Here is a 27,822-nt window from a genome sequence, read left to right on the forward strand (position 1 = left end):
AACAGGAACCTGGATTTTCTCTCTGACCCCTTGGTTCAGAGTGGCCCTGGTGTGAGCAGCAGAGGAGGAGCCATGGCTGAAGAGGAGCATTCCTCTGTAGCTGGGCGCCTCCTGATCATGCCTGATACCAGAGACTCACACTGGAAGCAACAGGAAGAAGACTCCAGGTTCCTCAATATACCTTGGAGCCGCCAAGGTCCAGACCTATTGCCAGTTCCAGGAGAGCTCTTGGAAACCGTGGTTGATCGTCACCTGCGCTTGCTGGTGCCGGACAAAAGCCTGCAGATGTTCATGGCCCACGTGGAGCGAGCCCTGAGGATGGACTGCAGCCTGCCCCAGCTCAAGCTGGTGTGTGCCAAGATGGTCTCAAAGACGGGGCTGCTTCTAAAGGTGCTCAGTGAGAGGCAAGAGAACCAGGGAGCCTATGATCGCATGGGCCGGTGTCCTCTGCAAGAGAACATCTCCAGGCGCACAGCTTTGGAGGAGGACCAGGAGCCCACAGAGAAGGTAGGAGAGCTGCAGGCACTGCTGCGTGTGTCCTGCTGGGCAAGGGAGAATGAAAGGATCAATCCTCGTGCCCCACGTGATCTTCTTTCCTTGCCAAAGCCAGAGACCATGGATGACACGATCACGTTCGTTGTATTGCTGTCTGTCATTGCAGTCGTTTTGCTGATACTGCAGGGTGTCTTCCACATAAGCCAATATCTTCTTTGAGACACAGCTGTCTGTCTTGTAGCTGGAGGGCCCAGGTGACAAGCCCCATGTGCCACTGCAGATGCCCCTGCCTGTGCTGGGTACCACAGGAGATGTTTTTCCAAGCTGGGAGCTTGTGGCAGCATCCACAGCACCCAGCTCAGCAGGGTCCAGCCTGCCTGGGGGAAGCTTGTCCTGCCCTCTGTCCCAGCTCTCCCCAGCTTTGCTTTGCTCTCCTGCCTTCAGCCACACAGCAATGAGATCGGGAGCTCTGGGAGTTCAGAACAGCTCTTGGAGTTCCTGCAGAGAGGAACATGAAATTGGGATAGAAGGACAGGTTCTTTTTAAATTCGTTGTTGTTGGCACAGACTTGCACGTGTGTAGAACAGGCTGGGCTGGATCTTTGGCCTCTCATGTTCTGTAGAGCATGACAAGAAAACTTTGGTGTTAAAAGTCTGCCTCCTTTTTCAAGGTGTGTTCCCGATGTGCTGCAGCTGTTTGCCAACAGCTACTCAGAAGGAAATTGTGGCTGAAAAGGTAACTCCTCCCTGCCCATGCCAGTGCTGTGCCACCAAGAGTCTTTCCTGTGCAGAGCCACTGCTCCTGGAGCCCCGCAGACGTGCAGGTGCCCTCCCGTAGAGCTCTCCCCAGGACTCTCCCGGCTGTGTTTCCAACACGTCGCGTTTGGGGGAGCCCCGGGCGAGCGGCTCGTGAGCTGGGCACAGCTGGGGGCTCCCAGCCCAACCACCCTTCATGCACCAGTGAAACTCCCTGGATGGGGTGCACGTGCTTGGCCACTTAAGGATGTCCTTCCCGGAACCCCCATCTTCCCTGGGCTCAGCTGAAATGCCCCCAAGCAGGGAGGGGTAGCTGCACCTCCTGCAGCCCTTCCTGCCCATACCTCCCTGCTCATTTTCTTTGGTTTTCAGATTGTCTGTAAAACTGCAGCAGCTATGGAAGCACAACAAGTACAGGGAGGCAGAGGGTGCAGAGCAGGTAAGGGCAGGGAGCAGATGCCAATTCTGCTCCTCTGCCTGCATCACCTGCTCTTCCTCACCACTCCAAATCCTTCCCTTCCATGGCAATTTCCAGGGTTTGCCTGAGCTCAGCGAAGCTGAATTGCTGTTGGTTCAATACATCATGGACGCCCTTGACAAAGAGGAAGAAGAATTGCAGGAACGGGAAGAATTGCAGAAAAAAAAGCAGGAAGAGAACACAGATGTCTCCCAGGAAGAGACACAATGTGAAGAACTCGAATAGGGAGAGAAGATTTTCAAGATGTCAAGAACAAAAAAGTAAGATGCCAGCACTTGTTCTCCGGCTCCTATTCTGATACAAGAACTGCTAGAACTTTCCTTGGATGCTATTTTCTATTTCCTTGGTCCCTAGTCCTTGACTTGGTGGTTATTTCCTTGGCTATTTCCTTGAATTTCCTTCACAGTTATTGCCGTGCCTTTATTTCCTCAGATGTTGTTTCCTTGCTGTCATTCCAGATGAAGTGTAAGGAAATGCTGTTACTCAGAGACAAGGTGCTCCTGCCTTGGCCCTGCCCAGCATCCAGCACCCCAAGATCTGGGCTGCTGGCTCCATGACCACTCTCTGCAGAGGAGGATGCTGCTGGTGGGTGCCGTGCTTAGGACACCCCAAAGTCCCCTGGGGACTGGGACAGGAGGAATCCAGGAAGCCCCAGGTGTCCCAAGCAGACACCGCAGACCAGCCTCTGGAGCCACAGCTTTCCCAGGGCCATGACATCTCCTGGGGACACCCTGCGCATGTGACAGGGCTCCCTTGCACAGCCCCCTGTGTGCAGCTCTTGTGTCTGTTCCCAGCTGGGAATGATTGCCCAATAAATGCTGATTTTGTTTATTTATTTTAATAAATACTGCTGTACAGCCAGCGGGTCTTGGAAGTGTCCACATGTTTGCTGGGCGGTGCCCATTTCTGTGGGACTGCACACACGTCTGCAGGGTTGTGCTTGTGTACATGGTGCCAGAAGCAGGATTCCCATTTGAAGTGACAAGCACTGAACCCCTGGGATCTAGCCTGGTGCATTAAACACCACTCATGACAAGTCTGTTCACAGACAATACAGACATAATGAGAAAGTTCAAGCTCCAATGCAGAACTACGTTAATTCTCGAAAACAGCCAAAGGAGTAGGAGAGCCAGTCTTGGGTTGGACATAATCAGCTTTTCTACCAGGGTTTGAGCCCTGTGAAAGCAGAAGGAGAGCCAAAAGTCGAGCATCATCTAAACAGGAACCTGGATTTTCTCTCTGACCCCTTGGTTCAGAGTGGCCCCGGTGTGAGCAGCAGAGGAGGAGCCATGGCTTACGAGGAGCATTCCTCTCTGGCTGGGCGCCTCCTGATCATGCCTGACACCACAGACTCACACTGGAAGCAACAGGAAGAAGACTCCAGGTTCCTCAATATACCTTGGAGCCACCAAGGTCTAGACCTTTTGCCAGTTCCAGGAGAGCTCTTGGAAGCTGTGGTTGATCGTCACCTGCGCTTGCTGGTGCCGGACAAAAGCCTGCAGATGTTCATGGCCCACGTGGAGCGAGCCCTGAGGATGGACTGCAGCCTGCCCCAGCTCAAGCTGGTGTGTGCCAAGATGGTCTCAAAGATGGGGCTGCTTCTAAAGGCGCTCAGTGAGAGGCAATAGACACACGGAGCCTCTGATCCCATGGACCAGTATTGTGTGCAAGAGAACATCTCCAGACAAATGGCCTTGAGGAAGGGCAAGTAACTCACAGAGAAGGTAGGAGAGCTGCTGGGTACTGCTGCATGTGTCCTCCTCAAGATGAGTCCTCCTGCCCTTCCTGCCCCCTAATAAAGAAGAAGAATTCCAGGATGAGACACAATGCAAAGAATTCAGGAGATGAGGAAAAGAATTTAAGAAGGTGACAAAGTAATTGGGACACCAACCATTCTCCTCCACCTCCTGTGTGAACAAAGCAACTGCTGAGGCTTTCCCTGGATGCTTTTTCCCTGCTATTTTTTTTGTTCTGCTTGAGAGGGAAGGGCCCCAGAGAAGCAGCAACAGTGAGAGAATGCCATCATGCCAGGAGGAGGTGTCTGTGCCAAGTGACTGCGGAGCACCCCAAGAGCCAGCACATTTATCTCTCTCAGCAGAGGAGGGTGCTGTGGGTGGCCATGAGCTTGGGACATCCAGAGGAGGCATCAGTATCTCAGGCTTTTCCTCATCCCTTGTGGCAATGTTTCTCCCTGCATTCCGTAGAAATTAAGTTGGTCCTTGTTCCCCCTGGTGTTGCTGATGTATTTGTAAAAGCAGTTTCTGTTCTCCCTTATGGAATTGGCCAAATTCAGTTCCAGCTGGGCCTTTGCTTTTCTGCCTTGCTCCCTGCATGCCCCAATGACATCCTCGCCACCCGCCTGTGGTGCTGCCCCTGTTCCAAAGCTGTAAATTCTGTGTTTTCCCTGAGTCCCAGGCAGAGCTTCCTGCTCAGCCACTCTGCTTCCCCACCAGCTCGCCTTTGAGCACACGGACACGGGCTGTTCCTGCCTGTGCCTTCAAGGATTTCTCCCTGCAGAATGTCCAGCCCCCCTGGACTCCTCTGCCCCTCAGGACAGCGTCCCCAGGGAGCCTGTCCAACAGCATGGCTGGACTGAGTCCCCCTGGGCAGCCCCTCCAGCCTGGATGGAGTTTGTCCACACCATGATTGTCCCAGCCCCAGAGGCCCAGAGCCTGACCTGTTGTGTAGAGGGAGCTGGGAAGGTGAGATATGCCACGAGGGGATTCTCCTGCTGCACTCAGCAGGGACCTGTTTCCATTCCCCCTGTCTTTTGGGTCCCCTCCTTCTGCCTGCTGGCCACACCCTTGGGCATCCTCGGCTTCTTGGGATGTGTCTGTCTGGGACCTTTGCCCAATGGCTGCTTCAGAGTGGTTCCACCAGTCCCTCTCCCTCTCCTCCTCCCTGACACTCATTATCTTTCCACTTCCCCCTTCAGCTCTGCCACTGGGCTGAGCAGAGCATGCTCCTGGTCCTACCTCATCCAGGTGTTATTTCTGCCAGCCCCAGTGCCAGTGCCTGACTTCAGCACTCCCTGTAGAGTTTTCCCATTCCAACGAGGCTTTCCTGGATAGCTCTTTGGATATCAAAGTAACAGGCTTTGCAGTAGTGCTTCTAAAACATCCCAAGGCCCCTGTAGCTTTCCAGGGTCAACACTTTTGTGTTCCAAATGTCACCTGTGAGCACAAGAGCACTGGGTGATGGGTGGGAAGGGGAATGGCCGGTGTCCTCCTGCAGAGGCCATGGCACTGGTGTCCCCGTGGCTTGGAGCTGCACAAGCAGCCTTGTCCCCTCTGCACCCTGAGGTTTTTGCCTCCTCCTCCTTCCCTTTGCCCTCCCTCACACCCACCTGGCTCCCAGGCTGATGGTTGCATGCTTTCCATTCCTGATGCCCCTGTGCACCCTTGGGAGCTGAACTGAGTGGTGGCAGAGAGCTTCCCTTGGTGGCCCTGGGAACACAGACAACGTCTTCAGGGGTTCTTTGAACATCTGTGATGGAGAGGAAGAAGTACAAGGCCAAGGATGTAGAGCAGGTGAGGTCAGGTACCATGTGCTTCCCACTATTCCTCACCTCTCCAAATCCTTCCCTTGCACTGTGCTTTCCAGGCTCTGCCCGTTTACAGACGCTTAATTCACACCCAGTGTTTTCCCAGCCAGTTGAAGGGAGTAGGAAAATCTCTCCCTCCACACTGCAGTACCCTGCAGTGCACAGCTCAGCCTGGGATTCATTTTCCTGGTAATCGAGGGCCTGGCTGATACTTTTAGTACAGGCAATCCCTTTTCTTCTTCTTCAGCTCTTGTTCTGATGTAGAACTGCTGAGGTTTTCCTTGGATGCTGCTACTTTGGTGGCTATATCCCACCATATTTCCTTGGACCCCGGTTCTTTAGCTGTTGTTTCCTTGCCATTTACTTGCCCTTATTTCCTTGGATAACACTTCCTTGGACGCAATGTTCTCGGCTTTTTCCTTAACTGTTTCCTTGGCTATTTCCTTGAATTTCCTTCACAGTTATTGCCGTGCCTTTATTTCCTCAGATGTTGTTTCCTTGCTGTCATTCCAGATGAAGAAGCGTAAGGAAATGCTGTTACCCAGAGACAAGGTGCTCCTGCCTTGGCCCTGCCCAGCATCCAGCACCCCAAGATCTGGGCTGCTGGCTCCATGACCACTCTCTGCAGGGGAGGATGCTGCTGGTGGGTGCCGTGCTTAGGACACCCTAAAGTCTCCTGGGGACTGGGACAGGAGGAATCCAGGTGTCCCAAGCAGTCACCGCAGCCCAGCCTCTGGAGCCACAGCCTTCCCAGGGCCATGTGACACGGTGCAGGTGTGTCCACGTGTATGTCCAGGTGTGTTCAGGTGTCCAGCTGTGTCCAGGTCTGTGTCCATGTGTGTGTCCAGGTGTGGGTCACAGTATGTCAATGTGTCCTGCTGTGTCCAGGTATGTGTCTAGCTGTGTCCAGCTGCGTGTCCATGTTTCCAGCTGCGTTTCCTGACGTGTCCATGTGTCCAGCTGTGTGTTCAGCTGCGTGTCCCAGTGTGTCCATGTGTCCAGCTGTGTCCATGTTTCCGGCTGTGTGTCCTGATTTGTCTGTGTGTCCAGCTGCGTGTCCCGATGTGTCCATGTGTCCAGCTGTGCCCATCTGTGCGTCCAGCCGTGTCCGGGTTCCCGCGCGCGGCCCGCGCCGTGCTTGCGGGGCGTGGTCTGGCACTATAGGCCCCGCCCTCCATGTGATGATGTCATTATGGGCGGGGCGTGCGCGTTCCCGGCACTTCCGGGTTTCTCGGCCGGAGCCGCGGAGCCGGTGAGCGGGGTGGGGGGGGCCGGGGGTACCGGGGCCGGTGGGGCCTGAGGGGCCTGACAGGAGGTGCGGGGTGAGCGCGGCCCGTGGGCTGCGGGGTTGCCAAGGGGTGCGGTGGATGAGCGCCGTGCGCGGCGGGACGCAGAGTGGCGGGGTCTGTGGAGGGGTACGGGGTGCTGGGGTCAGGCGCGGTGCGGGCCTCGGGCTCTGGCAGGGGGTGCAGGGCTGCAGGCGAGCGCTGCTCCCTCAGCTCCGCACGGCTGGTCAGGCCCTGATCCCTCCCCGGCCGCCCGGATGCCCCCACAGCCGCCCCCGGCCCGCGCGTGGCAGGCCCCGCGCGCCTGGGCTGCGCTGCCCAGCCAGCAGCTTCGGCCTCTCATTCCTCTTCTCCGTGTCCCCCATGGGGGCACAGCGGGTCAGATGTGCCTTTCCAAGGGGCCCCACTGGGGGTTGGTGTCTGCTCCTCAGTTCACCCCCAGGAGCGCTGACACCCCATATCTCTCGGCCTGTTCCTCCCACCAGCCAGAGATCCCAGCACCTGTTTGATCCTTTCAGCTTTCCCTGATTTATCAGGTGTTATATTCTCAATAAATCACGTTTTCTCGCATCAAATGAGCAGTTGCAAACAAGGTCTTTCTTGTGTAAAACGCAGAGATTTAAAAGCCATTTCCTCCCTGCCTTCCTCACAGCCACTGCTATCCCCTGCCGAGGGATGCAAGCTGCCCACACAGCTGGATGGCACCGGGAACATCAACGGGAAACTCCAGCGCTGGCAATCCAAAGCAACACAAAAACTGGGAATAGAAACCTGGGAACATCTTGACTCAACACGCTGAGGCTTTCACAACCTGTTTGGCCCATGCGTGGTGGCTCCAGTGCTGTGGAAAACCAACCCCAGCTCTCCCTGTGGCTCCAGCAAATTGTAGCCTGGTGCAGGAGTAGGTATTAGGCTGAAGGAAATTCGCAGTTTGGAGTGTTTGGGAAGCAGTGTCACCGCCCAGCCTGGGAGCTCAGTGGCTGCTCTTCCTCCCCCAGTGCTCCTGGGCCCTGCAGGGCAGAAGCTGGACGGGTGCATCGGAGGTGACACTTCTCCAGCCACCACCAGGTTTGTCAGCTGTGCCAGCAGGGACGAGGGTGGTGTGATGGTCCCGTTACTCACTCCATGCCTGTGTTCCTGCTGTGGGAATCACAGCGCTGCTACATCAGGCTGGGCACAGGGAAGGAGCCAAAGTCAGACCATGAGGGTCCTGCTGGGGCTCTGTCCTGTCCTAACCCTTGCTGAGCTGTTCCCAGGGGTTTTGTCCTCCAACCATCCAGTCCCCATGCCATGCCACTGGCTTTCCTGCTCCTGAGTGTCTCTGGGCCCAGCTTGCACTCAGCTCTGGGTGGAAAGCAGGAGCTGTGTCAGAGTAGAGGGCTGTCCCCACAGCAGCCCTTGGACCCACTGTGCCATCAGAGCCCCCATGTCCCCAGGGCAGAGGGTGACTGGCACAGCACTCGTGCTTGGAAAATGACTGGCTCTGTGTCCAGGCCTTGAGTCACCCTCACGCTGCCATCGTGGGCTGTTGTTTTCCATCCCAGAGCACAGGCAGTGACCTGCTGTTTATTTATATCTCACAGAGCGTCGCTTCTTGGGAGACTGAGGAGCCAAGCTCTGGGACAGAGGCTCGGCTCTGCTGGTATGAACCTTGATTCCAGCTGTTCCCAAAGAATCTGGCTGGTTTGCAGCAGTTTGGGAAATCAGCAGCTCTGCCCTTGCACTGTGACTCTTCTCCTGGGTAGGTCAGACTCTGTGCCTGGAGTTGTTCCTCACCTGTTTGCCTTTCCCTGTTTCACCCTGGGGGTCCCCGGGGTGGTAACTGCTGGGAAACCTGGTGGGCTTTCTCTGCTATAGTTCTGCTTGTCTCTGTGTTTGCACATCCATCCCATCTCTTATCTTCCAAGATCACAAGGAACAGCCGTGGCTTTCCAGGATCTGCCTGGAAGTGCTCCAGAGCCCTCTAGGTCTTTCTAGACCCAGTGCCCTGTTCCAGTTCCCTTGTGTTTCACCTAAGAAACAAAATTGTTTGGTGAAGTTCTCCTCAGAGCTGCTTCCTTGCACTCGTTATTCAGGAAAATGCTGTCCCACAAAAGTGGTGTCGTGTGGATTTGTGGCACTGGAATAAACTGGTTGGACTGGTCACAGTGGGAGTGGAGAGTCCTATGGTGAAGGTGGTGGGTTGTCCTCCTCAGCTCTCTCCTCCTGCAGGCTCTCATCTCCTTCTGGGAGAAGTGATGCTGGCAAAGGAGAGTGTTTTGGGGGAATAACTCTCACTTTGTAAAACTTAGATGAAGTCTTTGAAAAACCTGTGCTGTCACCCATTTCCCTGTGACCAGCCGAGGACTCCAGGGTGGTCCTGGAGCTGGAACACGTGTGCTGCCTCCCCTGGGCATGAGAAATGCCACCCTGTGCCCCTCCTCAAGTCTCCCACCTTCGGGTCTCATTCTCAGGTCTCTCACCCTTGAGTCTTCTTCCACGCCTGGATCTCCTCTCACCTTGGATTTCCCATCCTTGTGTCTCCCACCTTCATTGTCCCAGGGGGATGTACCTCTTGTCCTCAGGGTGTAGCAGGAGGTGGTGGGGAAAGGGGCAGAGGCTGCCCAGCCCTGAGGAGCTGGAGCCTCACAGGTAAGAGGCAGAGATGGGGGTGGCTCCCTGCCTTCCTTGGAGTCCCTCACTTCCCCAATCCCCCAGAAGCCCCTGAGCCAGTGGTTAACTTTCCTGTGCTCCCCCATTTCTGTGTTGCAACACAAGGAGAGGAAATCTCATGACAAGCCACAGCAAAAACAGTTTCATTTTCTCTGAAATCATCTGTGAACCCTGGAAACATTGAGGATCTGTCTGGGTTTGGCCCCAAGGAGTTCTTGTCCTACTGCTCTCAGCAGGGCCAACCGCTGTGGTACCTGCACAGGTTGCTCTGGGTCTGGGATGTGCCAGGTCTGGGATGTCTGGATTTGGGCTGCTCCAGACTTTGAGCTACTCTGGGTTTGGGCCACTGCAGATTTGGGCCACTCTGGGTTTAAACTACTCCTCATTTGGACAGTGCTGCCCTCAGGACTGGCTGTGGTCATGGAGGAGCTGCTCAGCAAACCATGGTTCTGCCCAGGCCTGGCAGGAGAGGGGCTGGTTGATGCTGACAGCTCTGCTCAGAGAAAGCTCTGGGGATTTTGTGTTGGCTTGGAAATAAAATCTGACTCATCAGTGCCATTGCAAGCCTGTTGTCTGCCAGAGGCAGATCCAGCCCTGTGGCCAACAGCTGGGCTCTCCTTCTCCATTTGGATGGCAAGTGATTCCACCTTAAGGGAATAGTTTGATAGGACAAGGTGGAATGGTTTCACACTGACAGAGGAGAAGATTGGATGGGCTATTAGGAAGAAATTCCTCCTATGAGGCTGGTGAGTCCATGGCACAGGGTGCCAGAGCAGCTGTGGCTGCCTCTGGATCCCTGGAAGTGTCCAAGGCCAGGTTGGACAGGGCTTGGAGCAGCCTGGGATAGTGGAAGGTGTCCCTGCCCATGGCAGGGGGTGAGACTGGATGGTCCTTAAGGTCCCTTCCAGCCCAAACCATTTTGGGATTCTATAAATAAGTTCCTTCTCCAGCCCCTCATATCCTTAGGAAGCTGTGAGCAGTCACAGGGGCTGGAGCAGCCCTCAGACCCCTCTTCATGCCAGGCCCTGCTGTGCCTGGTGAGGGATCCAGCTGTGTTTGCAGTGGGATCCAGCTGTGTTTGCAGAGGGATCCAGCTGTGCCATGGGTGTCCTTCTGACACCATGTGTTCTGCTCAGAGGCTTCAGGCACAGCTGGGTTTCGCAGACGGCCCCAAGGGAGGAGCAGGGCAGGAAGCCAAGAGTCAGAAGTCAAAGGTCCCTTGTTGTCCCTGCAGTGGCAGCTGACCTGGCCAGGCTGCCCAGACTGTTCAGATCAGGTCTTGGCAGGGTTTTCCATATCAGGAGGATGCTGTTTTTTCTCTGTCTCCCCCCAAAGCAGCAGAGCAGCCCTGGCACCCCCCAGCATGGGGAGGTGCTGAGGTTCATCTGCCTTATGGAGAGCCCAAAGCCTTGCAGTACTTAGAGGGGCTTTTAAAAAGTGTGGAGTGGGACTTTACATGGGCAGACAGTGACAGGACAAGGGAGAATGGGTTTAAACTAGAAATGGAGATTCAGACTGGATATTGGCAATAAATTCCTCCTGTGAGGGTGGGCAGGCCCTGGCACAGGGTGCCCAGAGCAGCTGGAGCTGCCCCTGGATCCCTGGCAGCGTCCAAGGCAAGGTTGGATGAGGCTTGGAGCAGCCTGGGATAGTGGAGGGTGTCCCTGCCATGGTAGAGGTGGCAGTGGATGGGCTTTAAGGTCCCTTCCTGACCCAGCCCAAACCATCCTGGCATTCCATGATTCTTTCCCATCTCCCGAGACAGCTCTGTGCTGATAGGGTTTGGAGCAGCATCACTCCTCTGGCATGTGACAGACAGCTGAACTGCTGTCACCTCTCCCCAGGCTCTGCTGGAGGGTGACACCTGTTGTCCAGGCCACCTAATGCCATTCCCACTTGGATTTTGGGTGCCTTTACCAGGCTTAGGCATTCCAGGTGACAAAGGGACAAGGGGAGCAGTCCCTGGCCATGCCTGTGGCACTGCTGGCCAGACCTGCCTGGGGGCTGCCTGAGGGCCCTCACTGAGGTTCATTACTCCCTCCTGGTCTCTTGGCCATGCTCTATTTTGCCTGAAACTCTCCTGGTCCCTGGGAAGTGTCCCCAGGCATTGTCCCTGGAATCACATTACCTTTCCATGTCAGTCACTCCCAGCTCAGATACCACAGTGTCCTGGCCATGAGCACCTGCAGCATGCCTCAGGGCAGGATCCATCTCTTGTGGGTGGCACCAGGAGCCCTTCCCCTGGCAGGTGAGTGGGGTGGAACCCCTGGGTCCTCAGCCATGCCCTCCTTGTCCCCTAGGTGACATGTGAAGGCAGCGTGGGGAGCAGCAGCAGCCGAGATGCATTCCAGCCACCCCGAGGACCCCAAGGAAGCCATCCAGGTGAGCCAGAGCCCTCAGTGCTCCCCAGACAGCTCCCAGTGCAGCTCCAGGCACTGCTGGGGACAGGTAGGACTTGTGGGTGCTGCCAGCTGGGATTAGGATGGTTTATACTGGGACTGGAAAGAGATCCTTGATGGTTTGTCTGGGTTAGGGGATTAAAGGAAATAAGGGCTTAAATCACACCTTGGCCTTTGCAAGACCTCATGTGGGGCAGGGAAGGTGCTCAGCTCTGATACCTGGATGAAGAAATGTTGTCCCCCCCCAGTCTGGGGTCTCTTCACCCAACTTTGGGAGTCTAAACACATTCAACAAGCAAAATCCAACATCAACAGTTAAACCCAAGTGTTTTGTTCCTCCCGTGGATGAATCCATGCGTGACTGATAAAATCATCTGCACTCTTTATTCTTCTCAGCCCTCAGTGCTCTTTCCATTAAGCAGCAGACCTGGGGGCCAGCTGAAAAAGCTGGAAAACAAAACCCCAAATAAGGGACACACTTCCCTGGCTGATGTCATTGAGCTACACCTGCTGGGAATCTTATTTAGATGCTGAAAAAAATATCCCAGGCTGGAAATTTAATATGGGTTTGTGCAAGCCAACCCAGGCTGGAGTTAAAATGTGCAGAGCCCTGCTCAGGGAACATTCAGCATTTGCTGGGAATGCTGTGTGGTGCTGAAGCATGGATTGTTTGGTTGGAATTTGAGGAGGAATTTGTGGTGTTTTCCAAGTGCCTGCTGGGAAACACAACCTTGATTTAAAACAAAATAATGATTGGTTGAGATATCCAGGCTCAGCTGCTTTAGGAAAAATCTTTTCCACTGGTGTGAAATTGCTAAATTCATCCAACTTGCTGCTTTTGACTGGTGGAAGAGGAAGTAAAGCTGCTGGAAGGCAAAAGTCCCACATCCCAGAACCCACTGAGTCTCTCTGAGGGCAGCAGCTGAACCCCGATGTCCTTCCAAACCCCGCTGTTTTGGGGCCCGTCCCCTGACTGTTTACCCAGCACAGCCAGTGAAGTTGATGGCTTTGATTTCTGCTGGCAGTCCTGTGTCACATGTCACATGCTGCTTGGGCTGACCTGCACGAGCTCAGGGGATCCATTCTCTCCTCTGAGTTTCTCCTTTCTCACCCATACTTAATCCTCATGTTTCCCCCGAGAGAGCTTCTGGAAAGAACCGATTTCTTTTTCCCCATCCCCTTAAGCCAGTTCCTGTCTGCAGAGGAAGCACCACACACTCTAAAGGCAACCCCAGTTCTGAAACACCAGACAAAATTGCATAAATTATTATTTTTATGACAAAATAAGCCAGATGACAGGAGTGTGAGTCCCCAGATGGACCGGTTCAGCCACTCCAAAGAGTGAAGATGAGGAAGGAGTCCTGTGGTGCTTCACTGTGGATAAACCTTATTTCTTTTTGAGCTCTTATACATTAAATCCTTCCTAATAGTTTCACTTTTATAATCCAAACCTGCACCTCCTGTCTTGCAGCTGATCAAGAAGCAACTGGTGAATGCCATCAAGGCTCTGCAGAAGCAGTACGTGAGCTCGGACGCCGTGGTCACCAGCGATGACAGCAACGCCAACGTGCTCTGCAGTGCCCTGGAAGCTGTGTTTGTGCACGGCCTGAAGGCAAAGCACATCAAGGCAGAGAGTGGGGGGAAAGGGAAGAAATCAGGGGGTCGGGGCCCCCTTCCCCAGCCAGTCTTTTGGGGCCTGCTGAAGAGCATCATGCATCGGTGAGCGGTTCTTGCTGCTGGCAGGGATTCACAGGCTCAGGTTTATTCCTTCTTTTGGTGCTGTCAGATTCAGGGAATGAGGAGGATGGATCGATGGACAGATATGTTTCTCCCCATCTGTATGCTCAGTCCCCTCAGCTGCAGGGAAGCATGCTTACATGGGGCTTTGGGGTCCCTGCCCAGGACCCTGGGAGATGGAAATAGCAGTGAAGCCCCTGCACTGCCAAGAGGGGCTGAGCCCCCACATCCCTGCTCAGCGTGTGCTGGGGGTGAGCTGATGTCCCCAAAAAGTTGAGGATTGAAACTGAAGACACACCCCTTTCTTATTTATTCCTGGGTGCCATGCTGGATTTTTGGGCCCAGTGGAGCCCCAGTGACCACAGTGGTCTCCAGCAGTGACTGCTTATGCACAACACAGGAATCTGAGCTCTCTCCTGGCCTGGATCTGCTGGGACTGGTTGGCCCCGTTTCCCCATGTCCCAGCCAGCCTTTAAGGAGGTCTCTTCTGAGTAATCACTGTTTACTGGATTTTTCTAGCCACTCCCAAAGTCAAGTTCACACACAGTAAATAACAGCCCACACACAAGTTGTTCTGAAAGCCTCATCCAGCTCCATCACCAACTCCTGAATTATGAAAGAGTGGATGAAAATAACTCTTTCACATGCTAGGGGGGATATTTTTGTACCCTTTGAAGGTTTTTTCTTCTGTCTTGAGAGACAGATTAGGAAAAAAGTCTTACAAAACCTTTGCTCTGATTTTTGAGGTGTGTGAGTGAGCTGGGAGCAGGGAGGATCAGGGAGCATGGTGTCATTGTTGGATTTTAGGGAAGAGGAGCTGAATTCAGGAGTTTGGGATTACTTGAGCTCAGCCCCAGTCAGGTTGGTTTTTTGGGGCTGCCACAACACTTTTCAGTGTGTTTTGACTGCTTTTAAATTTGAAGTGAGAATTTAGACACGTGGTTGTCACCAAGGAGGATCCAGCCAGCACAAGCCCCACAGACAAAGGCAGCAGGAATTCTCTGCATCATTCAGTGCAAGTAATGGGTGAGAGATGCCTCCAGTCAGAGAGGATGGTCAGCCAAAGGCACTGCAGGGCTATCTGGGATCCTTACCAACATATTTAGTTTGAGTCATTTGGGAGCCATTTCCTTCCATGGAAAACCACACTTTCCATGAAGGAGAGAGATTTCCCACAGCTTGTTTTATCCCAACTCCTAAACTCCCTGTAGCAAAGTAGTTTGGACAGTGTCTGATGAAGGCTCTGGCCCTCCTGCATCCCACAATGGACCAAAACAGAACCACTCATTCGTGTTCTGTTCTTTTTCCTCTTTTCCCAGGAATATTGTCTCAGAGCTGGAGCAGCTGATGTTTATCAACACGGACGTGGGGCGCTGCCGGGCCTGGCTGCGGCTAGCACTGAACGATGGCCTCATGGAATGTTACCTGAAGCTGCTGCTGCAGGACCGGGCCCGCCTGCACGAGTACTACCAAGCCCCAGCCGTGCTCCTGGATGCCGAGGAGTGCGAGTTTCTCCTCTGCTACTTGCAGGGTTTATCCTCCTTAACCTTCAAGCTCTCCTACAAGTCAGCAGTTCTGAACGAGTGGACCATCACCCCGCTATCCCTGTCGGGTCTGTGTCCTGTGTCTGAGCTGCTGGAGCCCCTCACATCCTCTGAACCCCGCAGGAAGGCATCGCTGGGCTCCATCTCCCAGTCCTCGGGGTCCGATGAGATTGAGATCCAAGCCCCTGTCCTGCCTATCAGCAAAGCCAGCAGCAAGATCAAGCTCATGTCGTCCTCGCTGAGCCTGAACACCACGAGCTCGTCCCAGCTCTCGTCCAGCCTGGGCTCCGACAGCCTCCCCCCGGCGCCGTGCACCCGCAGCCCCGAGCGCACTGAGGAGCCGCTGTCCTGCGACTCCGACCTGGGCACAGCCACCGCCGAGGACCTGGACCGGTCCCTGCAGGAGTGAGTCTCTCCCCACATCTCTCCAAAGAGATTTTTGACCCTCTCTGGACTCTTGTTATTTTCTCTCTCTAGGCAGGAAGTCTTTCTCCCTCTTTGTCTTTGACAAGCTCTTTTTCTTTTCTGGAAGGAGCTTTTGTTCTTTGCACGAGCCGCTCAGCACAGCTTGCTGAGACCCTGCTGCCAGTGCAGATGAGCTCATAGTCACTGAAGTGTGTGTGTGTCCTCTTTACCAGGGCAGAAACGTCAGAAAAATGCTGCTCCCTGGTTTTAGGAATGTCACATCTTCCTGGAGTACACTGGGGGGATGCTCCAGGGCTTTCCACAGGGGGAAAGAAACGAGTTTGGTCACAGGGAACGGTTGTAATTTGCAGCTTCGGCAAATCATTCAGAGAGGGAGGTTGTTGGTTTGTCATCCTTGTGATTTATCCCTGCCAAGCCCCCAGCACAAAGATTTCCAGGGTTATATAAGCTCTGAGTAATCTGTAAATATTTTGCCTGTCACCTTTAGAGTGTGACTCTGAGGAAGCCGAGCCTCAGGGTGATGCCTCTTCCCAATCTTCAGGAAGAGTTGGAGCTGCAGACTCTGCTTCCCCATCTATAACATCATCATTCCCTACTTCAAGGATTTTGCGTCTTCCAATGATCCTGGAAGAGCCTGTCTTGATTGGATTAAACTCGTGATGGAGACGCTCCTTTGAGTTTTAATCTTGGGCTGGCAGCAGAGTGGGACCACGGGAACAGCCAATCCTCTGGCCAGGCTCCACTGTTAATTGCTCATTAATGAAAACAGTTGGAATTTGGCATATGGTCTAAGGCTGGATTCATGTCCAGGAGCTGTACATGGGGTTGGGGCTGTGGGGAGCACCCAGTGCTGTCCCTCTGTCCACCAAATTAAACCCCATTCATGGATGTAATTGGAAAATGCTCCCTTCACAGGCAGAGTCCTGCTCCATGCCATGGAGCTGGCGCTGCTCTGTGGGGCACAAATCTCACATTTTTCTGTTGGCATCACTGGGGTTCTCCAGCCACACCGTGCTGCCATCCCACAGATGCCAGCAGTGACACTGAACCCTTTTTACACGGTTACAACTTTCAATAACCGGGCGGGGGTTTATAGGTTTTGTTATTGAGCTGCCTTCAAACCGATCACTTTTCCATTTCAAGGGTGCTGTCCGAGTTCAGCAAGGCCAGGCCCAGCCCCGATGCCCCAGAGGGACGGCTGCTCCCCAGCGTGCTGGGCTGCTCCCCCTGGCCACCCCCAGGCCCCTTGGCACCGTCCCACAGAGCGCAGCAGGAGCCTCCCCCCAGCAGGGACACCTCTGCTGGGACAGCAGCCCCCACGGCCACCGGGCACGGCGACAGAGATGGCAGCAGCACCTCCAGAGCTCCGGCCCCTCAGGAGGGTCTGGGCAGAGCCAGCAGCAGTGGCAGCGAGGGGAGCCAGGCTGTGCGCAGCCCCACGGCCCAGCAGCTGCCCTCTCCCCTGCCGGGGTGTCCGGTACGTGCTACAGCTCCCTCCCTTCCCATCTCCTTGGGTCTGTGTCCTATGGGAGAAGGAAAAAAACTGGGTACAGCTCCAGTAGGCACTGCTTTTCTAGGATCAGGGAGTCCCAGAATGGTTTGGGTTGGAAGGGACTTAAAGTTCATCCCTGCCATGGGCGGGGACACTTTCTGCTAGACCAGGTAGCTCCAAGCCCCATCCAGCCTGGCCTTGGACACTTCCATGGATAGATTTCTCCAAACTCCCATCTTCCATGCTGCTCCCACTTGGTTATCAGTGATGATTCCCACCCGTGGACCTGTGGCCATGCAGCTGCCTCAGGAGAAACTGGATCAAAGTCTGTGTTCCCTGGTGAAAGAGGCACCAAAGCTTTTGAAGCCCTGCCTGGCCTGTCAGTCATCCTTCTCCAGGAGCAGCTGCTGCAGGAAGTTTTGGGTTTGTTAGGGATATCTGGAGAGGGATGAGCTCTTGCACAAATCTGGCTGTGGGCTGTGTGCAAGCGATAAAACAGCCCCAGAGTTGAGGTTCTCATGGGGACTTTCTTCATTTATGGGCCACGTAAGAGGAGGGAAAAGGGTTGACTGGACAGGAAACAAACTAGTTTCCCAGTAGGAAAATCCTGCTGCAGCACATCTGTTCCCAGAGTGGGATGGCATTCCCGGATGTTGGTCTTGAGCAGCAGCGGATTTCCCCTGCTGCCACTGGGAGCTGATCTACATCCACTGGCCTCTGCTTGTAGGAAACTCTTTGAACAGCCCTGTCCTAATTCCTTACTAACTGTTCCGTCCTGGTTCCCATTGTTTCCATGCTGGTTCCCATCCTTTCCATGCTGGTGAGGGTAGGATGTACCTCACACCCCCCAGACCATTTCTCCGTTTGCTCTCTGCTGCTCTCGGTTCCCTCCCGCTTATCCCATTTCCGCTGCTTCCTCTTGGCCCAGAGCCAGTTTGACCAAATCTATGTATAACATACTATGTCAACAGGAAATTCCCCCTGCTCTCCATGACTCATGGAACAACCTGCATTCCTGCCCCAGGAGTAATCCAGGAGCTGCCACCCGTGATCCTCCCCAAAGGGTGGTGACAGCTCTTCTGCTGTCACTTCGGTTGTTATTCAAAATAAAAGGCTCTTGGGAGGCTGCAGAGGGGACTTGAAAGGACATTCCTGTTGGGATGCAGCCCAGGAAGGGTCTAGGAATACTGCTCCCTTGTGCCAAGGCGCTGAGCTGGGTTGTTTTTTCCTCCTGGTGTTTGCTCGGGGACCTTGTCCCAGAACCTTGCTCCTTTTAGGAGGAATTTCTTCACTGAAAGGGTGGTCAGGTATTAGAAGGGGCTGCCCAGGGAAGTGGTGGATCCCCATCCCTGGAGGTGTCCAAGGAATGCCTGGACATGGCACCCAATGCCCTGGTCTGGCTGCCAAGGTGGGGATTAGGCACAGATGGGACTCGAAGGGCTTTTCTCCCTTAATGATTCTGGGATTCTTGTAACCAGAAAAGCTCCTGGAGAAGCTACAGCCACCTATTTTTTCAGCTCATGGATCTCATCCCCTCCTGGCACATGCAGACAGAGGCTTCTTCTGCTTTCCCTGCCTTATTTTTCCCTTGCACATCCCAGGCCCCTGTTGCACCCTCTTGTGAGCAATAGGTCTCTATTTCACCCTGGACATCTCTGTGCCTCTCCCCATCTATTTTTCCTGGTGCTGCTGCTCCAGCTTATGCCCTTCCATGGCAGGGCTGGAATTTCACCCCCATCAGTAAAACCCCATGGACCTATGGTCACTGCAGGGAATGTGCTCTCCTTCCACAGTGGTTTTAAGGGGAGAGAACAGATGGATTTTGGACTTCATTATCCCACCAGAATACAATCCCAGTATTTTCCAGCTGTTGACACAGTTCCATGGATCATTCCCTGACTGGAGGGAGCCAGGGAACCATCCACCTGGGAATATCTAGCAGAAAATCAGACAGTCATGGAATGGTTTTGGGAGGAAGGGACCTTAAAACTCATCTCATTCCCAACCTCTTGCCATGAGCAGGGACACCTTCCATTAAATCCACACTTCAGTGCCTGGGATTTGGGCTGTGCAGGAGTAGCCCCTGAGGAGGGGTTGCTGAGGATGTGTGTGTTAGAGGGGCACAATGTGTTGGATGAGCTTAATAATTCATAATATTTCCTTTTTTAACAGAAGAGCTGGATCTCAGAAGATGATTTCTACAGACCTTCCCCAGGAGAGAGCAGCAGGAGCACAGCTGACACCAACGGCTTTGGGCCAGAGGGGGACAGCGAGGGGCCAGCCCCGGGACTCATCAGTGCTCTAGACTTGGAGAGGCTCTCAGTGCCATCCTCAGACACTGGGAAGCCCAAAATGTCCCCAGAGCGGGAGCAGAAGGGCTTCAGCGTGGTGCACCGCAGGCAGATGGGTATGAGCCACCTCCTGCTGCCCTCAGGGGCTGCTCCAGGTGGGGATGGGCTGGCTGGGGAGAGCTGTTGGCTGGTGGAAGCTGGTGGGAGCTGATGGCAGCACTGGGAGCTACTGAAGGCAGTGGAGCAGCTTCCCAAGGCATTGCTGAGCCCAGGGAAGCTCTGATGGGAAGCATTTTAGTGGGAGAGTGTTTGTCCACCCTGTGGGACACCTTTCCTTTATCCCACTTGTTCCCAGCCTCAAAACCCAAATTCAGGGGACAGAAACGGTGGAAAATGAGGGAGACCAAGGTCCTGTCAGCTCCTGCCCCAGCCCACCGTGTACCAGTGCTGGCTGTCCCACTTGCCACACCTCTGGGTGCTTGCTTTGAGCCCCTCTTGGCTTTTCTCTCCCTACTAGCTTCCCCTCTCTTACTCAAACTGAGCCATCTCTTGCCCCAGGTCTCTCCAACCCTTTCCGCGGGCTGCTGAAGCTGGGCAGCCTGGAGCGGCGAGGAGCCATGGGGATTTGGAAGGAGTTCTCCTGTGAGCTGTCCCCGCTGGAGCTGCGGCTCTTCCTGGACCACGAGGAGCGGATCTGCGTGGAGACCTTCTCCCTGCTGCGCTGCGAGTCCCTGGCGCTGACCCACCCCGACGGCCGCTTCGAGCTGGTGTTCCTGGGCAAAAAGCTCTTCCTGCGAGCCCCTTCCCAGGACGAGGCCGAGGACTGGCTGGACAGGATCCGCGAGGCGCTGCGCAAGTGCCGGCCGCAGCTGGAGGAGGAGGACTGGGAGACTCTGGAGTATTCCGAGGATGGAGGCGAAGCCCAGCCCGTCCAGGGCGACTCCAATGCTCTCCAGTACAGTGATGTGCCTGGGAACAGCTTGGACTGGAGTGCAGCTCCAGAAGCAGAGCTGGATGCCATCAAAGAGGCTGTTCTGTACATGGACATGGACAAAACCTGGGTCCCGTTTATTTTTTCCCTATCTCTAGAAACTCTGAAGTGCTTTAAAATCAGAAACGATGACAAAATTTTAAGCAACAGTTACGGCATAGAGACCATCCAGGACATCCTTCCAGACACCAGCCTGGGGGGACCCTCCTTCTTCAAGGTGATCACCTCCAAGGCTGTGCTGAAGCTGCAGGCTGAGAGCGCGGAGGAGGCGGCCTCGTGGCGGGAGCTGGTCCGAGAGGTGCTCATGTCCTACCTGGAGGGTGCTGAGGAGGCACTGACCCTGGGGGGCAGCTTGGATGGGCACTCCCAGGTGGTCCTGAAGAACATCGTGAAGGAAAATGGCTTCTTGTTGCAGTACCTGGTGGCCATCCCCATGGAGAAGGGCCTGGATTCCCAGAGCTTCATCTGTGCAGGTACAAACCATGGAATGGTTTGGGTTGGAAGGACCCTAAAGCCCCCCCGAGTGTCACTCCCTGCCATGGACAGGGACCTTCCACTATCACAGGGTGCTCCAAGCTCTGTCCAAGCTGATCTTGGGCACCCCTAGGGATGGGGCAGCTGCAGCTTCTCTGTTTTCCCAGGAATCCCAGCAGCACAAGATCTCCTTGGTGGGGCTTCATGTGCCCAGTCAGGGCACCTTTGATGTCCTGTGGGCACAGGGTGAGCCCCCATGCTGAGCCCCCATCCCACCCCAGCCCAGTCCAACTGGGACATTACTGGGCTCCCATTTAGAGATGCTTTTTGGAACAGACAGTGGGAAACTGGGGTTGAAGCCACCTTAGGTAGATCAGGAAGCACAGGGCTCTCTTCCTGGGCATTTTGAGGCCCCAGCCTGTGGGGCAAGCGCAATCTGGAGCAGTTTTTCCAGTAAGGCAGCACGGGAGTGGGGATTGCCATGGGTGTGACGGGCTGATTTTGCAAAACAATCATTTACCCTTCGCCTGACACCTCTTAGCACACAGGGAGATTCTGGTGGCACCTTCACTGGCCTCCACAGAAGCTGTAATTTGCTCTTTACCTTGCTAAGTTAATTAAATTTCAAATTTCTCTCCTGCTGCAATTATATTTCTTGTACCCTCCAGCAGGTTGGGATTTTTCTTTTAATCACTCTCCTTTTCTTATATAATTTTTTTTTTCTGGTCTATTTGGTCTCTGCCTTCCCTTCCAGGCTCTGTCCTGCATCTTCCACCTCCCCACAACTGGAATTCACAAGCCAAAAAGACAAATTCCCAGTTTTTCTGTGTAGGTTTTCTTTAGGGATCTGTCTGCCTTGCTTTCACCCCCCTCCCAGCCTGACACCCAGTGTGTTCCCTTCCGTCTCAGAGTAATGAGCAATAAAGGCTGGTCTTTCTTATTAATTCAGAAAGCAACACGTGATCTCCATGAATATTTTGGGGGGATGAGCTCCAGGTATTCCAGAGTGCAATGGATGGGGATAGGGAAGCCAAGATGGGTTCCACACTGCTGTAATAAAGGTATTTTTGGGTTAATCCATCCTGATCTCATCCTTTGCAGATGTGGTTTTGGTGCCCTGTGACATCAGCAGAAAAAAAAAGGCTGAGTGAAGGCAAAATAGTGCAAAGCTACTGGTGGGGGTGATGGGTCAGCAAGTGGGATTTAGGTTCTTCCTTAAACCACTGGGATGTTGCCAGAATTCACTTTTCCTAAAAAAAAAAAAAAAAAAAACCTAACAGTCGAACCACTTGATGGATAAAAGTGGGTTCACAGATAGTTCAGCCTCCTTTTTATGGAGAAAAAGTTGAACCATCACAGGCTTAAATCCATGAGAAGGGGGCTGGAGGCCTTGCACTGAACATCCTACAGGTGCTTTAGTTGGTCTCTACCCTTTCCCAAAACTTCATTGCTCAATTCCACACTTCCAGAAGTTCCTCCCCCATCCAGCAGTGGTGGCAGAGGCTGTGGGCAGCAGTCCCCTGTCACCCCCTGCTCCCGCAGGCTGCTCCAGGCAGATCGGCTTCTCCTTCGCCAGGCCCAAGCTCTGCGCCTTCTCGGGGCTCTACTACTGCGACAGCTGCCACCAGGACGAGGAGAGCGTGATCCCCTCCCGCCTCATCCACAACTGGGACCTGACCAAACGGGGGGTGAGTCCAGCATCTGCTTCCTCAGGGTCTATCTGGGCATTCCCTGGGCTGGCAGTGCCCAGTCCGAGCTCTGGGGCTGCTCCATGCTCTGTGTCCAGCTGTGCCCTCTCTCTGTGCCCCAGGTGTGCAAGCAGGCCCTGAAGTTCCTGACACAGATCCGAAACCAGCCTCTGATTGACCTGAGGCTGGTCAACGAGAGCCTCTACGAGCACGTGGAGAGGATGGGGCGGATCCTGCGCAGCCGGGAGCAGCTGAAGCTCCTGGGGGATTATCTCATCATGTGCCGCAGCGGCGCCCTGAAGGAGCTCAGCAAGCGGTGAGCTCCCCCCCGGAGGGACATTCCCCTCTCTTGGCACCCCAGTGGTCTCCTGGTCCCCCTCCTCATTCAGCATGGGAGCAGGGAGTGGTGCTGCCAAGGCTCAGGCTGGTTTTTCCCTCCATATCATCTGCTCTGAGGAGTTACCCATCTGTTGGCTGGGTCAGCACAATGAGCTATGACTCAGGAAACACCTTCCTGGCTGAGGAGTTTCTGGCTGGATAGGAAACACCTGGCAAAATAGATGAGATATTTATTTTCTTCCCCCCCCCCCCCCCCTTTGAAATGCTCTCACATGATTTCCAGTGTGGCAGGATTTGGGATGTGAAAATGGGCTCTGCAGTGATTCTCTTTAAAAGGCTGCTTCATCCAGGTTGCTCCTTGCTCCAAAGCTCTGGGAGGTGTGGTGGAGACTGTCTACCCCCTTCCTCTCTGTGCTTCTTTGCAGGCTTGATCACAGGCATTACCTCCTGGAGTGTCCCCACAAATACAGTGTGGCTGATCTGAGGCAGGTGAGAGCTATGTACGGTTATAGAATCACAGAATGGTTTGGGTTGGAAGGGACCTTAAAGACCACCCAGACCTACCCCTTGCCATCCAGTTCCACCTCCCACTAGACCAGACTGCTCCTAGCCCCCTGGCCCTGTTGTTGGGGTTTTCCAGGTGAAAATCAGTGTCTGTAGGCATGCCACGTGCTGCTCCTCCAGCAGGAGGTTCCCAGCAGTTGGGTTTTTCAGTGATCCCCAAGCCAGGAGCCCCATCCTGGCAGGCTGTGGGTGCTGCTCTCAGCAGTCTGGGGTCCCACTGCACCCCAGGCTTGTGGGTTGGGGGTTATTTTGGAGGACAGCCCTACCTTCAGGTGGAGCCCAAAGGGTGGGTGTGCCACAGCAGACGCTGACCCCTGTGTCCCCCAGATCGCTGAGGGCACCTTCGAGACCTTCCTGCAGTCGCTGCTGCAGTTCGCATCCCACCACGTGTACAGCTGCGACCTGTGCACCCAGCGCGGCTTCATCTGCCAGATCTGCAACAGCAGCGACATCATCTTCCCCTTCGAGTTCGACACTACCACCAGGTGAGTGAGGTTCTCACCACCTCTGCCCATCCTGCTGCAGCCAGGGCACCCAGGGGCACAGCCTGCCTGAGGCCAGGAGCCCCAGCCGGCCCCTGAGTTCTGGTCACAGACCCCACTTGCAAGGCACAGGGGGAACTGGAAATGGCTCTGAGGTGGTTCTGCATCCTCATGATGCCTGAAACCTCTTGTTTGCCATGTGCTCAACCATGGGAGCCATACTGTGGTGCCCATGTCCTCGTGGCAGCCTCATGTGCCCATGTCCTTGTGGGAGCCACATCTCCATGGTGCCCATGTCCTCATGGGAGTCTTGTCTGTCTTCATCTCCTACATTCTTGTGGGAGCCACCTCCTCATTGTGCCCATGTACTCATGGGAGCCCTGTTTCATGTCCCACATTCTTGTGGGAGCCATGTCCTCGTGGTGCCCACATCCTCATGGTGCCTGTGTCCTCATGGTGCCCACATCCTTGTGGTTCCCCCATCCTTGTGGGACTCATCCTCACATGCCCATATCTTCATGCCCATGTCTTCATGGAACCCATCAGCTCCAGGGTGCTCCAAACCAAATCCAGGCTGTTTGGAGCAGGAGCAGACTGTCCTCACAGAGCCAAGATGTCACCAAGAGAGGTGGCTTTGCAGACTGAAGATGCTGCCAGCCTGCAAAGGCCTTGCTGGATGCTAGGGCAGCCAAGGGGCTGGAGGGAGGAGGAGGAGGAAGGTTCTGCATGTCCCTGTCTTGCTCACCTGGCCACTGCCTCTTGCACTCAGAGTCGGGCTGACCCCTTGCAGGGGCTGCAGGAGCGAAGGGGAAGCAGCAGTGGAATTCTACATCCCTCTACAGCCATGGAAGGAAGGATGGACACGTGGACACAGATTTCATAGAATACTGAAATGGTTTGGGTTGGAGGGAACTTAAAGCAATCCAGTGCCACCCCCTGCCATGTACAGGGACACCTTCCAAGTCCTGTCCAAGTTGCCTTGGACACTTCCAGGGATGGGGCAGCTACAGCTGCTCTTGGAGCAGAAGATGGGGGCAGCACTGTGGATGTGCTGGGAGAGGCTGAGGGTGTTCCCAGCAGGAGAGGGGTGATACTGACTCTCACTTCCCCTGCCCACAGAGCTTCCATTCCTCACAGGCAGAGTGATCTGTCGTGCAGTGGGGTCACCTGTGGGTCAGGGTGCAGCAGCTGGACAGAAATTGGAATCAGGATGGGGATGGTGCTAGAAGGGAATTCTTATCCCCACCACCCATCAAGGTTTGCTGAAGAAGTCAAACCCTTCCAGCCCAGTGGAGCCTGCTCCACTGTAGCTAGAGAGAGCCACATCTCCATGGTTATGCCATAGAATTGTGGAATCATTCAGGCTGGAAAAGCTCTGTAAGATCATCGAGTATAGTTCGCCCAGCTCTGCTAAGGCCACCACTGACCCATGTCCTCTGGTGTCACATCCACAGGGCTTTTAAATCCCTGCAGGGACAGTGACTCCTATTTGCCTGGGCAGCCTCTGCCAGAGTTGGACAACTATTTCAGTGAAGAAATTTTCCATAGTATCCAACCTAAACCTCCCCTGAGGCAACTTGACGCCATTTCCTCTTGTGCTGTCTTGGCCTATTTGGCATTGAGCACAATCCTGGCAGAGAGATTTCACAGGCTCATGGGCTTCATGGTCTCACTTTGCCTGGCAATCCCTAAAAGTGAGCAGCAACACCCAGAACCTGCAGAAACCACCATGGATACCGGGATCCGTGGGTGCTCCATGTGTTCAGGGCTGCGAGTATTTCCATGGAGGAGGAGCAGTGCTGCTCACTCCCCTCCCCACCACAGGGACAGCACTGAGCTCATTATCGAGGACAACAACATCCCCAGGGGATCGATTTTCTCTGGAAAAAGAGCAGCCAGGCTCTGGAAAGTGCTGGCACGCAGGGCTGAGCTGGCTGGCGGCCAGCCAGAGGTCTCGTGTCCCGTGGAGCCAAGCTCTGAAGTTTGTTGACGTCTTTCTTTCTCACCCTGCCGGAGGAGGTTGTGCAGCAGGAAAGCGGCTCAGCCGACATCCTCGCAGAGCTAACGTGGCTTCCTGCCCCTCTGCCTGCCCCAGGCCACCGGGTCACAGCGGCACTCGCTGCAGGATGTGCCTGCGATGCCTCAAACAATGATCCCACCAGCACAGGACCCTCTCCTGCTCTGGCAGCTCAGGGGGAGCTGGAGGCAGGAGATGCCCTAGAGGCAGGAGATGCTGATTCTAGCTTTACCACACCAGATAAAACCCAGCTTCCCAAATCCCCCCAAGCCTGGGGAGCAGCTGCCACCACTGCTGATCCGGAGAGGCCACATGGAAGTGTGTTCCACCAGGGTAATGGGTATTTTCCATCCCAATCCTGCCTGTCCATGCACAAGCCTTTCCCTGTCCCAAGTCCCTCAGGGTTTGCAGCTCCTCTCCAGAGCAGGATTTCACCCCAGCTGAGATGCTGTGGTCCCTTTCCTGGCACTGCTGGGTGTTTCTCTGCCTCTGTCCCATGCATCTTTTGGGGAATTAAGGTGTTTCATGCTGTTCACACATGGATTGTATACCAGGTATTTGCACAGTGAAGGTAAATCCGGCTGCCCTGCTGGCATGGGGCTGAGCCACATTTTACTGCCACTGAGGAGCTGGGGATCACAACCCGAAAATTGACGTCAGCTCTCATAGCAGGGACATTTCTGCTGCTGATTGAGCAGTGAAACCCCTGCCTGAGCTGGGGTCCTTCACAGGGTGTCACATTCCTGCTGCTGCTGAGCCAGATCAGGGAGTTCTGACACCTCCATGGAGCCACCTGCTCAAGGGCAGCTCCCTCCTGGCTGTCTATTCCTTTCCCTGCAGCTCTGTTGTCCCCACATGCAGGTCCTGCTGTCAGGGTGGGCTCTCCCACCCCAGCCATGGCAAGCAGAGGGTCCCCAATAGCAATGCTGTCGCAGGGTTGGTGATGAGGGATCAGTGTCAGGGCTTGGTGTCGCGAGATTGGTGTCAAGGGATCAGTGAAACAAGGGTAGATGTCCGGGGTTTGGTGTCACAGGGTTTGTTGTGCAGCGGGTGTTGTCACACCCTTGAGCTGCGCTTGGTGCTGGGAGGCCAGGGCACAAACCTCAGCTCAAGCCTCACTCCCCTCTCTCTCACACATTGGCAGCGCCCACCACGCTCCTTCCGGCCCAGCTCGCAGCTGCTGGGGTGGATGAGGAGCTGCTGGGGTGGATGTTCCACTCAAGCAGCTGCTGCTCCTGCACTCGAGGCTCCTCCTGAGCCGGGGCTCTGCTCAGCAAGTGCTCAAAACACACCAGGACAAGGAAGTGTCCCCTGGTTCAGTGGGGGAAGTTTGGTCTTTGTTCTCACGTTCCCAACACAGTGGGTTTCGTTTTTTCCTTCTTTTCCCAGGTGCAGTGAATGCAAAACCGTCTTCCACCGGGACTGCCACGCCCGGGCCCCGGCGTGCCCGCGCTGCGAGCGGCGGCAGCGCTACCAGCGGCAGCTGGAGGCCAGCACAGAGCCCAGCCTGTAGCCTGACACTTACCTCGACGCTGCCCTGGGAATGGGGACGGCCGGAGAGACAGAGCAGAGCCCCCCTGCCTGTCCTGCGCCTGGCCCTGCCTGGGGACAGGGACAGTGTGGGGTGGGTGCTCCTGCCCTGCAGAGGGACCTTCTGCCCACCTAGGGCTAAAGAAAGGGGCTGGACAAATCCATCCCCCTTCACACTAACCGGGTGCTGTTCCCTGCTACCCTCCTGGTGCCAATGTCCTCTTCCAGTGGAACCCAGCGGCTCTTCAGGGTGTCAGCCCAGAATTCCAATCAAAGATGTGGAGAACTGACATTGATCAAAGCTCTAGTTTTTTAGGATACTGAAAACTGGTATTTTTTTACATGGGGGTTTTGCACAACTGGGCTGCTCTGGGTGGTGGACCCACACAGGGAGGGGACAAAGTGACACTTGTGCCTTTAGGGACCTGCATGCCCAGGGGGACCGTGGGTGCCCCGAGCATCTCCCGTTCAGACAGCCCAGCCAGGGCCGTAGCCTCCAGGAAGAGCCAGGGAGAGCCAGGCTGCTCCTCCCAGCCTGCTGCTTCTCATCCTCGGGAGAAATTTTATTTTCCTTTAACCCCTCCCCTCACAAAGATAATTAAAGTCTATTTAACAACAAGTGAAACGATTTCTGAGTT

At 54.8% G+C, this 27,822-nt stretch overlaps 1 protein-coding gene and 1 long non-coding RNA gene across 6 annotated transcripts; both read left to right on the forward strand.

Moving 5' to 3' along the window:
- Positions 1-962: 962 nt before the first annotated feature.
- Positions 963-3,953, forward strand: LOC132339398 (uncharacterized). 2 transcript variants are annotated; one of them, XR_009489642.1, is made up of 3 exons: positions 963-1,689; positions 1,786-1,988; positions 2,187-3,953. It is a non-coding gene; the product is annotated as an uncharacterized LOC132339398 (long non-coding RNA). The 2 variants fall into 2 exon arrangements; XR_009489641.1 differs by having other exon boundaries at positions 963-1,988.
- A 2,479-nt stretch (positions 3,954-6,432) lies between these two features.
- PLEKHM1 (pleckstrin homology and RUN domain containing M1) lies at positions 6,433-27,803 on the forward strand. Of its 4 annotated transcripts, XM_059869630.1 has the most exons (15): positions 6,433-6,524; positions 7,211-7,459; positions 7,557-7,626; positions 8,142-8,299; positions 11,511-11,592; positions 13,081-13,328; positions 14,666-15,295; positions 16,460-16,793; positions 18,981-19,215; positions 19,658-20,563; positions 22,107-22,252; positions 22,375-22,568; positions 23,017-23,080; positions 23,483-23,640; positions 27,044-27,803. In XM_059869630.1, exons 5-15 carry the CDS (start codon positions 11,551-11,553, stop codon positions 27,165-27,167), a joined length of 3,081 nt encoding a protein of 1,026 aa, XP_059725613.1. In that variant the 5' UTR covers positions 6,433-6,524; positions 7,211-7,459; positions 7,557-7,626; positions 8,142-8,299; positions 11,511-11,550; the 3' UTR covers positions 27,168-27,803. The 4 variants fall into 4 exon arrangements, with proteins under 4 accessions (XP_059725613.1, XP_059725612.1, XP_059725615.1 ...); XM_059869629.1 differs by having other exon boundaries at positions 7,211-7,626; XM_059869632.1 differs by having other exon boundaries at positions 7,211-7,626; positions 18,984-19,215.
- Positions 27,804-27,822: the final 19 nt, after the last annotated feature.

This window comes from Haemorhous mexicanus, chromosome 28, assembly GCF_027477595.1.
Source record: "Haemorhous mexicanus isolate bHaeMex1 chromosome 28, bHaeMex1.pri, whole genome shotgun sequence".
Classification (NCBI taxonomy): Eukaryota; Metazoa; Chordata; class Aves; order Passeriformes; family Fringillidae; genus Haemorhous; species Haemorhous mexicanus.

What these genes read in the sequence shown, in the direction of transcription:
- PLEKHM1 (XM_059869629.1), top strand. Translation starts at nt 11,551, where the DNA reads ATGCATTCCAGCCACCCCGAGGACCCCAAGGAAGCCATCCAG. An exon ending in CTCCCCTGCCGGGGTGTCCG is followed by an intron (nt 16,794 to 18,980) that starts GTACGTGCTACA and finishes CTTTTTTAACAG; the next exon opens with AAGAGCTGGATCTCAGAAGA. An exon ending in CCAGAGCTTCATCTGTGCAG is followed by an intron (nt 20,564 to 22,106) that starts GTACAAACCATG and finishes CTGCTCCCGCAG; the next exon opens with GCTGCTCCAGGCAGATCGGC.